The sequence below is a fragment of the Cryphonectria parasitica genome, assembly GCF_011745365.1.
Source record: "Cryphonectria parasitica EP155 unplaced genomic scaffold M406scaffold_2, whole genome shotgun sequence".
Taxonomy (NCBI): Eukaryota; Fungi; Ascomycota; class Sordariomycetes; order Diaporthales; family Cryphonectriaceae; genus Cryphonectria; species Cryphonectria parasitica.
In genome coordinates, this window is record NW_024468910.1 from 1,055,578 (window position 1) to 1,067,587 (window position 12,010).

The 12,010-nt window shown below is 50.9% G+C and overlaps 3 protein-coding genes across 3 annotated transcripts; all 3 read right to left on the reverse strand.

Moving 5' to 3' along the window:
• Positions 1-248: 248 nt before the first annotated feature.
• M406DRAFT_102695 (uncharacterized protein) lies at positions 249-1,982 on the reverse strand. The gene has a single exon (XM_040915021.1). It carries the CDS (start codon positions 1,917-1,919, stop codon positions 636-638), a length of 1,284 nt encoding a protein of 427 aa, XP_040779294.1. The 5' UTR covers positions 1,920-1,982; the 3' UTR covers positions 249-635.
• Positions 1,983-3,465: 1,483 nt separating this feature from the next.
• Positions 3,466-4,423, reverse strand: M406DRAFT_354877 (uncharacterized protein). Its single transcript, XM_040923017.1, has one exon. The coding sequence runs from the start codon at positions 4,106-4,108 to the stop codon at positions 3,599-3,601; it is 510 nt and encodes a 169-aa protein (XP_040779295.1). The 5' UTR covers positions 4,109-4,423; the 3' UTR covers positions 3,466-3,598.
• A 3,803-nt stretch (positions 4,424-8,226) lies between these two features.
• Positions 8,227-11,877, reverse strand: M406DRAFT_67838 (uncharacterized protein; the record flags this gene model as incomplete). Its single annotated transcript, XM_040925103.1, has 1 exon — positions 8,227-11,877. The coding sequence occupies one exon, from the start codon at positions 11,875-11,877 to the stop codon at positions 8,227-8,229; it is 3,651 nt and encodes a 1,216-aa protein (XP_040779296.1).
• Positions 11,878-12,010: the final 133 nt, after the last annotated feature.

Here is a 12,010-nt window from a genome sequence, read left to right on the forward strand (position 1 = left end):
ATATCCAAGTCTTCTCTGAACTTATTTTGCTTTTTTATTAATTCTTTATAATATCGAAGATAATAGTGAACCAGAACTAGGGCGCCGTCGCCCTCGAAAGAAAGAGGGACAAACAGCTGCCGAAGCAATGGGCAAGGGCTCATGCAACCCAAGCGTGCCTGTACAGATGAGGACAGCAAACTAAGGCCACACGGGCGCAAGAACAGGGTGAAAAACCTGTCTTAGACCTGTCCAAAGGGTTCAAAATTGAAAAGAAGAGAAAGGATGCTTGATTGTTGCTTATAGCTAAAGAATTTGAAAAGTGGGTGGTATCCTTTATATGTATGAGGACCCTTGACCCACTGTACTCCACGTCCCACGGACTACCACCCTGGCCACCACAACAGTCCTCCCCCAGCAACTTTCTTCCAAAGTTGCGACAAGTCCAATGGTGTGCCAGGTCTGATCAGAGGGAGATGAAGTAAAGAAATAAAGAATTCATCGCAAACTGCCAAAGGAAACACTGCAAACCGAACCATCCCCCCAATTCAACCCTCATGCCTCTCCCTATCGCTTGAGCCATCATTCAAATCAACGCAGGAGTATCAGTATCCATCTTCAGTCCATTCGTAACACGGGCACGACCTGGACAGATCCTAACGCTGACCTCTTCTCTGTCCCCGTCTGCTCTCAAACTCTGCTCGAGCAGCAGCAGCAGCAGCAGTTCTCTCCTGATTCTGCATTCTCACTCGACGGATCCTTTCGCAGTCCGCTTCATACATATCCATCTTGATAGCATGATCGAACCCTGTCCAGTTCGGAGAACCCACTGAGGGCCTGATAGGGTTAAGGCTATGAAGCTCATTCCATAGAGGCACACGAGGCTCCTGAGGTCTATCAGGAAAACTGGGAGGCATGATGTTGCTGCTTCTCAGTCTCTGATGCAATGGGGCTTCAGTAGCACGTCCAGGCCTAGCTGTTTGCTGCATTGACAGGTTGATTGTCGGTCCTGGACCGACAGGCGTTCCTCGAGGTGAAGAGGAGTAAGGATCGGTAGGAGTTCCGGATGGGAGTCGACTTAACTCTGAGCTGATACTACGTCCTCTTGATGAACGCAAGATCGGGCCAGCTGGAGCTGTGCTCTCTCGGGACTGTTGTCTTGACGGAACTAGGCTGGGTGCCCTACTCGCTCTGAAATCCTCCAGGGCAAAGGCTGATATGTCCCTCCTCATCCTGTCGAGATCGCCTTCAATAGACAGTTCAGGCAAGTCTGCAACTCCTCCCACGAAGAAGGTAACATTCGGCTTGTAGGTTATGTTCAGTACCCTACCGGCTTCCACTTGTACAGCCTTGTATTCTTGAAGTGAGGCACTCCTTCTTAATGGCCGATCAGGATATCGCGTATAGTTGCTGTGTCCCAGCTCATAGGAGAAGGCCTGGCAGTGCAGGCTTGTCATAGCCATCTCCGCACCCCATTCTTCCACATTTTGTGCAGTTTCTCTATGGTTAAGATAGAGAGCTTGCCTCCAGTCTGGACAGCCACTAGGTGATTGGTAGAAATCAGTAGATTCCAGGATTCGAAGGCGAAACAGTTCGATTGCATAGAGCAGAGCTGCATTCGAATCGTTATCCAGCGGCGTAGTTGGAACATTCTCGAAATCCCAATCCCGATTGGCTCCAGCACTCCTGAGCTGACTGTTCAGATAGTGCTTGCTTGCATGAGCCAGTAGGGTATCGCCGGATTTGTGCACAGCGATGTAAAATCCTTTTTCAGTCTTCATATCGAGCCAAGACAGAGCACAAGCTGAAGTCGCTGTATTGACTGAGAGGAGAACCCATAGGCGCCTCTGTCTAGCCTCATGTCTGGGCAGATCCTGTTTATTGAGAATATCAGGAGAGCCAGGTGGATGGGCTATCGATGGAACACGAAGGCATCCCATCAAGAATACGTCTTGTTGATTGTACTGAGCGTAATGACGAAAGGCAGCCACAGCGTGCTGCGGACCAATATCTTGAGGGACTCCTGCATCTAAGAATCCGACCAGATCATAGATATCGAGAAGGTGTCTGGAAGGATTGGCGCCGAAGATCGTGGGCAAGTACGACTTGCGAGGGGGTAACCCTGGGAAGTACTTCTCGACGAGTCCTGCTGCCAGATGATTTTCTTCGTCCCTTAGACTGAAGTAGGGCGGACGACTCTTGATCACTTCAGTTGGGTACGGCGCTCTGGGAAAGACAGTCCGAAAGCAGTAGGCCTTGGTCATCCAGTCCCCTCGGCTATGCTGGACAGGTGGGAACAGAGAGTACTTGAATTCGGCCATTGCTGCTGAGTCGAAAGGAAAGTGAAAAGGGAAGAACGGCTTTGTCGGAAGGTGGGCAATTGCGAGAGGGGTTTGCGAAGGTGTAAAGTCAAGGGACCGAGAGGGTGTTGACTGAGGAAGAAAGGTAGAGAAGAATGCAGCTTCAGCCTGAGGATCTGTCGAGGAAGGTGATGTTATGTAAGCAGAGCAGTTGACAATTTGCTCTGATGTCGGTGTACAGGTCTGGGGCAGCGTTGACGAGGAAGAAAAAGGGTGTGTGTATGCTCGAGAAAGGTGGTTGTGAAGAGGTTGAAGGAGGAAGAAGAATAGCTGGCTGCGAGTGTGGATGGAATGGCCAATTTATCTTGTCTGGCAACTACCCAAGTGATTCACTGCTTTCCGTTTGTCACAAGGCAAACAGCTTCACCCTTGGCCAGGTAGGAGCTGTCCAGCAACAGACTGGATAGAAGGTGTGGTGACTCAGTTGGGTGTGTTTGTTACCCATTGCCATCTCATCAATCTTCAGCAAACTGTTCAACAATCTCTCCCTCAGTTCACCTTGCCTTTCAATTCATCCTTCGCACAACAACTTCTCCTTCTGTCAACCTTCCCTTGCCCAGCTCTGCAACACACTCAAGATGTCTCGAATCGTCACCGACGCTGTTTTCTCTTCGCGGGTAAACACCGCTCCTCAAGAGGTTGACAAGGTCTGGATCTGGTTTTCTTCTTCGGTTCCTCCTCCTCAGGGCAGCAACTACCACTGGCTCAAGGATGTCCATGTCGACTTCCTTGACGTTACAGACTTCAACACCATCAAGGGAGACCTTGGCTTGACATACGCTTCTTGGGATATCCAAGGCGATATCATGTTTTGGAACAACTCACTGCCAAGCCCTGGCTTTGCTGCTCATTTCGCAAGGCTGGACAATAAGGATTCTATCAAACTGAATCCTATTGTGGTGTGTAAAGCCGGTTGGAAGCCCTTTGGCGAGTACCTTACCCGCATCTTCTCCCGCCCTGAGCGAGTAAATTCCCTCCTCGTTCAGTCCTATGGTCGGCGTAACCTAGTCCCTTGCGATTGCTGCTCCCGTCGGTACGCCACTGCTTGCATGCCTGTACAGGGGCAGCAGGTCAACGTCAACTGGCCTTTCCTAGAATGCATCTCAATGGAGGGCTTCTTCAATGGGAAGTGCGGCAACTGCATTTATCATGCAGAGTCTGGGTGTGACTACACCAAAGACTTCCCTTGTGTCAAAGAGCGCAGTGCACGAGTAAGATTCCCATTCCGATGTCTTTGACCAGGTTTGAGCACACACTAATCATTGTCCTTCTCGCAGCGTCGGCACTCGTTTTACCAACTCGGCCCTCGACGTGTAATCGAGATAGATTCTCAAGTCAACTCCAATGCCGACGTCGAGCGTATTGTCAAAGCTCAATACAAGCTCATGCGGGATAAAGGTATTGCGCATAACCAGATCAAATGGGTTCCTCTTGTGCCAAGGAAGTGGTACCCACAGGATACTGTGAGTCTCATAATCAACTATGATTGCGATGCTCAAGAAGACCATTGCTAACTTTATCTGCACAGATCGGCAAGAAGAGTACTGCTCCTTCTGCTCCCAAGAAGGGAGTATCTGGGTCTGGGCAGGCAGCTCCACGACCTGTATCTCGTGGCAAGGATAAAGGCAAGGGCAAGGCTGTAGTAGGATCTCGTGTCGAGAAACGAGCCAAGTCCGTTCAATCTCAAGGTTCTTCCTCTGTTTTTGACGACGATTCTTCAGCGGATGATACGGATGACATGGATCTGGACAGGACGAGGAGAGAGCCATCGGATGACATTTACGGGTATTCCGGTGATGAGGATGATGTGTAAAAGTAAGGGGTTTCCATAGGTTGCAGTGTTTCTTCGGCGCTCTGCATTTTTCATGCGTTGCATTCCAATATACTGCAATTTTTGAACAACGAAAATGGCCTCAGAGCTGGTCAACATGCTCTGTGCCGGGTGCTTTGAAATTTTTAGGTGGGTTTACAGTGTTCTGTGGCGAGTGGTAGCAGACGACACTTCGTCCCTCCTCCCCCAGCAAAACACACGAGATGGAATAGGAAAGACGAAAAGAAAACGTGTTTTGCGAACAAAAAGAAATATGGACAGAAAGAAATCAACCTCCCCCACGAGCTAGGAACGCTGATTTAGTTGGGATTGGTATAAACATCCCACTTCTATCTGCTTTCTCCTGTTCTCGCCTCTCCTTCTCTGCTGCCCGTGTGAAATGTTCACCGTCACCAACTCCATTTCCATCCTCAGCATCATCATCCGCTTCAGTTGCTAGATTGACAGTCTCTGGATCAGGACTGGTCTGGCCAGGCGTGGGGTCGTGCTCGATGATGTCTGGAACCCAGAATGTGGCGTCGTCGCTTGAATCTGCTTCCTGAACTTCGAGGATATTGTTGTCTGGTTCCCCCCGCCAGGGAGCTCTCATCGAATCCAGCTTTTCTGCCAATGGTTGGCCAGGTTGAAGCTCGACATCTTCTTCCCAGGGCATAGGCACCTCGGGTTCCCAAATGCCATCCATATTCCGCATGAACTTTTTGAGATTGGTAGCTGAATATGTGCCTTTTAGCAGAACTCCGTCTGTGGTCTTGAGCTCATAAGCATGTTTGTCTAGGACCTGAGCAATCAGGTATGGACCCTTCCACTTATAAGAGATCTTGGCATTGCGCGAGTGGCTCATTTTCCGGACGTGGTCATAGACAAGCACGAGATCTCCGACACTCAGTCGAGATTTTCGTACCAGACCCTGCGTTTGACTTTTGGCTGCGATCTTTTGACGGTATGCCTGAACAGCTTCAATTGCCTTCTGCACATCATCTTCCTTGGCTGCGATCATCCTCAACCGCATTTCAAACGCTTCCTGAGGGGATTGGTCTTCGGTCCATGTAAGAACTCTCCACGTCGGGATTTCAGTTTCAATTGGGATAAGCGGCTCCCAACCGAAAATCAAATAGAAGGGGCTGTATCCATGCGACTGGCGGATCGTAGTCCTTTCAGCGAAGAGTGCGAGTCTCAAGTACTGCCTCCATCTCCAGGGTTGAGCATCAGCTAGCTTAGCAAGGGCACTTGCTAAGGAAAGATGACCAGCTTCTACTTGTCCTTGGGCATGGGGATTGTAACTGGAGACCTGGACAAGCAGGATCCCAAGAGCTCTGATGGTCTTGGCCATCTCAGCCTTGTTTTCTGGTCCTCCGTCAACAGTAATTTTGAGAGGGCACCCGAACACAAGAATGATCTCTTCCAAAATGAACTTCCTCATTTCCGCAGCTGTAGCTTTCTTGAGGGGTCTTGCAAGCACATAGCCGGTCAGGTCACAGCGAGCCTCCGCAAGGTATCTGTAACCGCCATCCTCGGCCATGTGTTGAATGTCGATGCTGATCCTCGTGAAGGGTTGACTTGGAAGGGTCGGGATCACTCCTTCCTTCCACATCTTTGGATCGAACTTTGCACACTTCTCGCAACCCGAGACAGCATTGGCCACATCTGTCCAGAGACCTCTCCAGTAGTAGAGTTGCTTGACACGAGCTACCGTAGAGTCTCGACCTCGATGTCCAAACTTGGCATGACATTCTCTGATGATTCGGCGACGAAGATCAGGATCATCTACTACCCGTCGGCGTGGGAGTTTCGCACCAGCGCGGCGCCACAGAGCCTGGTCAAGTACTTGATGCTTTAATGCCTCTACCATGAAGTTCTTGCGATCCCTCTTGGAGAGTTTTGGTGGAATGATCCCGTGGCATAAGAACTCTGCATACCGTTTCGACTGTTCCGTCCACTGAAGAGTTGGATTTAGCAGTGGTACTAGGTCAGCTCCATCTGAGTTCACGCTGTTAAGCTGAGCATCACACCAGTCCTCAACATTGCCATCTTCGTCTTCCTTAGGTGGCGTTGAGTATGGAGGTCGAGAAAGGGCATCAGCCACAGGATTCTTTGACCCGGGAATGTGTTTGACAGTGAAGTCAAACATCTTGATCACTGCCACCCATCTGTTCAGGAGAGCACCGGGTATGTCGTTCATTCCTCCATTGAGTTGGTCCACCAGAACGCGAGCATCGGTTTCCAGAATGAAATGGCAACCATAGAGATGCCGCCGAAGAGACCGTAGGGCACAGAGGACAGCGCGACACTCCCTCTTGGTAGCATCGTACTTCTGTGCTGCAACTGTCCAGGTTCCGCTAACGAAACGTGCTGGCTTTCGTTTATCCTCTACCACCTGCATCAGTGCGGCGCCCCAGCCCAACAGGCTTGCATCCACCATAAGAACGATCTCCCCAGCATCAGTGCTGTAATCAATTGAAATGATGACTGGACGAGACGTGAGCGTCCGGACAAGTGTGGCAACAGCTTCTTTCTGTTCCTTCTCCCACCTCCACGCAGCACCTTTCTTGAGAAGATCGTAGAGTGGTCGGGCAATGATTGCGAAGTTCCAAATCCAAGCTGCATAATAGACGACCAGTCCGATGAAAGAGCGGACGTCCTTGATGTCCTTGCATTCTGTCCAGGCCAGAAGCTTTTCCACCTTCCTGTCCTGAGGTTGTCGTCCGCTGGAACCGACGACATAACCAACCATATCGACTTTCACTCGGCACCATTCTGACTTGAATGCTGAGATTGTGGCTCCAGCCAGCTCTGCATTTACAAGAACCTTGTCGAGGTTTCCGATGTGCTCAGCAATGTACCTACGCACTCCGGGAAGGCTCGGAACCTCTTCATCCCCATAGGTTGTTGTGGGACCACGAACAGGAATGTCGTCGAGGAAAGGCTGGCATATATGAGGAATAAGATCATACAGAAGTCTGACCATTATCCTCATAAACTGAGCAACAGAGTTGGTAGCACCCTGGGGTAGAGTACACATCCTGAACAGGCCTAAGGGCGTTGAGAAGGTCGTCATATCCCTGCTGTTAGGATGCAGTCGCACTTGGTCGTACCCGGAAAAGAAGTCGAGCAGTGAAAGAACCTTGCACATGGCGAACTCCTCCGAGAATTCATCTGAGGCAGGCGGCATGAAGGCATCTTTGAGGCTGTGCTTGTTGTACTTTTGAGCGTCATTGATCAGGCGTAAGCCACCATCCTTTTTGACAACAAGAAACCAGTTGTTTCTGTATGATGCATGGCTTTCCTCAATGATCTCCCGCCTGATACGTTGTTTCAGGAGCTCCATCAGCTTTGGCCTGAGAGCATTGGGGATTGGAATGTGCCTCGCTTGAAAGACCTCGTGGGGTACGGTTCTGATTTCTTGCAAGGGAGCCACTTCCTCAATGATCTTTCCAATCTCAGTAAAGTCCCACGCAAGGGCTTTGATCCTGTTTCTCAACATGTGTTTGAACATTTCCTTCTCAGCCTCAGAAAACCCTTCACAGTTTTTCTCTTGCATGGCAGCCCACCGGTCAGGTCTCAGGCGCTGATCAGGATCCAGATCGCTGAACTTGGGTTCAATCCACTCATCATACTTGGTAGGCTTTGTGGATCGCTGAGCTCGTCTCATCTCCTCAACCTTGGCAGGCTTCCACCCGATCGTCCCTTCCGGTACTGAACCATCAGGCTGGGAATCATTAATTGGCTTGACCTTCTTGTCTTTGGGCTTGTAAAGAGTGTTGACCAGGCCTAAGACATCTTTTCTTTCCTTCCCCACACAACGTGGCTGGCGTGAATGGCGCTGGCTGCTGTGCATTCCACACAGGCAAGACCCTCGGGTCGCTCCTTCCTCATTCACCATGGAGCAACCCTCCTTCAACTTCCTCCCCATCAGTTCCACCGTTAACTCGTTCACAACAGCCGCAATGTCTCGTTCAGGTATGGACATCACAGCTGTATCTCCCTCCTCCAACAACACCCACTCTGGGACGACTTCTCCGCTGACAGCCCTGCGTCCCTCAGGGTGGCTGCCAGCACTCAGTTTTTTGGTGTGGTTCTGTGTGAACCCTCCCCTTCAAGGAGTTTCTGACCGCCGATTGTGGTGACCAGTTGTACTCCTCCAAAGGCGAAGCTCGCACGGAGAAATCCGGGGATGGAGTGATCAAAGGAAAGCTTGGTCTGCATCACAAACGGCATTCCTAACAGCACAGGATGATTTGGCGACATCAATCTGTCGTCGACGACATAGAATATCACCTGTTCAGAGAAGCCGCCACAGAAAACATCGGTTTCAAGAACTCCAACAAGCGCCATATCTGATCCATCGTACGTGCGTGAGATAACATTCGATGTTGGCACATAAGACAAGCGCATGCTCGAACACAGAGAGAGAGCTACCAAGCTCATTTCGGCACCTGTATCCAGCATTGCTCGTACAGGTTCATTCTCTTTACCTCCCAGCTGCAGAGGGATGTATGCCACCGGAGCGATGCTCCTATCTCGGATGCTGCTGAGAGCAGTCATGGAAGCCGTCACAGGAGGAAATGAGGATTTGTTGAAGGCTCGAATCATGTTAACAGTAGGCTTGACATAGCTAGGTTCAGCAACAAGAGACAAAGCTTGAACTGCGGGTGGTTGAGCCAGTCTCGAAAGGTACTCAGTAATGTCCCGAGTGTTGATAATCTGACCATCAATAAGCCCTTCAGGCTGGGAAAGCGTCGAGATTCCGGGTTTATGCTGCGATGAATTGGCTGATCCAGCAGTATCTACCTTGTGCAGGTCCGAGCCGGTTTGATTGTCGAGATCAACAACTTTTCGGGCTCCAGAGCTGACTCCTTGAAGACTGTGAATCAGACGGGCTCCCCATCCTGGTAACATGACTGTCATCTCCCGGCCTGAGACCTTCAACGGGTGGTCTAGGAACTGATTCAGGAGCTTGTCACTAATGGCCTGAACTGTTGGCTCTCTGTCCAGACTGTTGGATTGCTTGTTGGATTCCTCTGGTCCAATATTCCCGAAATGTGTAGGGACCTCAACAGTCCTCACACTTGCATCTCCTCCAACCTCACCATCATCATACCCAGCCTCCCCAACACGGCGCTTCTTTGCTTCACCCGCGTTTACCTGGGCTTGGACAGGCCCAACACCCACAGCATTGATGCTGGGAAGCTTTGGTAGGTACAGTTCGGCTTGGGCTGGAGTGAGATATGACTTCCCCACTTGAATCTCACCAGCATTGCTGAGGATCTCAATGTTGTTGGTCCTGTACTGATTGTTGCGTCTGGGAACGGGGTCGGTCTCTTCCCACAGTGTCTTATTCTTGGCCATCTCAGGGTCTCCACGCCATTTCTCGTCCTCTTGGACCAGGCTGACATATCGAGAGATCCAAGGATCCTCAACACCCTTCAGCCGCTGATCCTCACAGAGACCGAGGATCAGACGGATCATACCGCCTTTGGGGTTATCTCGAGCGGACATGACCTGGCCATATGACACTGGTTTTGACCTAGAGTCCAGAAACTCCGAGCGATTGCCAAGATGCCACTCTGGCTTCGCTAATGCTGGAGCATAGCAAATGCCACAGTCCATAACAGTACGGAGTTCCACGCACTCATGAGCTCCATGGGACTTCGACCCACAGCCGTAGCACCTGCGCAGAGTTCCGTCCTTCTTCAGGATTTCATTGATCTCCGCTCGCCATGCTTCAGAGTACTGCTCCCCCTCGTCCTCCGGACTTGTGTAGGTAACACCCATCTGCAAGGAATTTGCATTCCCCTGGGGAGGATTCCTCGCAGAAACAGTTTGGGGACGCCTGATCAGTTGTGAGATCTCCTGTAGAGCCTTGGTTTGGTCATACGAGACATCCCGCGTCTGTCTGAGAGCATCAGTCTGCAGCTTTAAGGATTTTGCCATTGCAATTTGGTCAATGCGGAGTTGCTCCATCATTGAAGCCAACTGGTTGTATCCTTGGTCGCTCTTCTGAGCAGGTTCAGCCTTCAAGATCTGCTTAGTCGGTTCAGGCTGAGCTTGCCAATCACGAGTTGACTGTTGAGGCGGTTGATAGTACGATGGCCCTACTGCTTGTCCCGACGGGTTCATCGGTTGACTGGGAGCACTATGCATCGGATGTGGAACAGGAACGGGCCGTGTCTGGTCAAGGACCGGCTGAGGTGGAGGCATAGGAGGACCTTGGAATTGAGCCTGTTGATGAAGTTGAAGGTTGGTAGCACCGGAGGCAAGTTGGTCTTGAGTCTCCTCCTGGAGTGCTTCACGATGAACCTCCAACAGCTTTTCCATAAGGTAAGGCCACTTCTTGTCGCTGACGCTTTCGGCAGTAACACCATGGTCAGCTCGGAGGCGCTTGATCCAGGTCGAAGGGAGCTTCATCCATGCTTCTGCCACAGGTTGACTGTCTCTGATCTTAAGACGAGTGAGAGCGTTGTCATAGTCCACAATGAACGACCAGAGGCTAGCGGCATCGGTAATGAAACGGTTGTTGATGATGTTCAGGCGCTCCTGCTCGGGGGTGTACGCCTGGAGATGGTCCCAAGGGCGATAAGCAACCAACAGTCGCTCCTTCTGTTCATCCCAAGTTTTGGCGCTTGTAGTGAATCTCTCCACTTCTCCGGCAACGATTGTGTCTGTACAGAAGCCTTTCATGAAGTTGAGTGCTTGAGTGTCATCAATCCCTTTGATCTGACGCCACCAGTCGAATCGCTTCAGCCACGAGGAGACTTCCACACGGGCAAACAACGTCAACCCACCACCAGCAAGCTCACTGTGGGAGGGGAACCTGAAGTTCTGACCATAGTGGTTGTTGGCCAGGTGGTCGGCCGAACTGGGTGTCTGATTGGAAGAGCCCTCAGACGTGGAGGCCATCTTCCCTCTTGGTTGTCGCTTCCTCCGATGTTTCTTTGCCTTCCTGGTTCGAGGTCCTTGAGTTGAGGGCGCCACAGCCGGAATGCCTTCCGTATCCTGCGGAAGACAATACTGTGGAGGTCGAGGGGGTTCAGGTGCTTGAGGGAGGTTCAGTCTGTGAGTGGAGCGTGCATGAGGTCTGTCTTGTGATGAACAACAAGGGATTGAGTTGGCTGTTCTGTGCTGCACTGGGATTTCCTTTATCAATAGTCCTGCCAACCAATGGAGGCATTTCTGACCAGGTGTAAGGCGTCGATTAAAGTTCGACATCGGATGATGTCGTCGTAATCCTCGACCTCTATTCCTCGTGTGCACTGACGGTTCCTCATCTTCACCTCCCTGTGTCCTTCGCTTTTGGGATAATGCAACCAGCAAGCTTTTGATCCAAAGGATCAATGTGGCCAGACGTGTCCAGGTAGAGCGTGCTGATCGGACCATCGCAAGGAGCACAGACCTTGTTAACCATGCCACTTTTCTCTGCAGAGTACCATCCACCAAAAGCATCCCACTCTGTAATTTAACCATGGACCCACATCCGACATGGTTAAACTTTCCGCTGCAGCCTGTACAGGTCTGAGCCGTATCAGCTTCTGTATAGGATCGTTGATTGATGTGGGAAATGTTGGAAAAAGGAATTCGTTTCTTCGTAATATTGGCCCGCGGGCTCAACGCATCGTTCACCGGCCCACGACCAGAACTCACACCACTCCTCCTCTGTCCACCCATCTCCCCTCTACGAGAGGTCTCAGGCATGACCCAGAGTCCAGACATGATGCACAGCCTGTCGTGTAAGCGTGATAGATAAAGGAAATAAAAGAGCTCAGCAGGGAAAAAGAGTGCGCCCGTCCATAGGGTAAACTTGCTGCTCTTACTGATCCTCACGAACTGTAACGCAAACAGCCCT

What these genes read in the sequence shown, in the direction of transcription:
- M406DRAFT_354877 (XM_040923017.1), bottom strand. Translation starts at nt 4,108, where the DNA reads ATGGCTCTCTCCTCGTCCTGTCCAGATCCATGTCATCCGTATCATCCG.
- M406DRAFT_102695 (XM_040915021.1), bottom strand. Translation starts at nt 1,919, where the DNA reads ATGGGATGCCTTCGTGTTCCATCGATAGCCCATCCACCTGGCTCTCCT.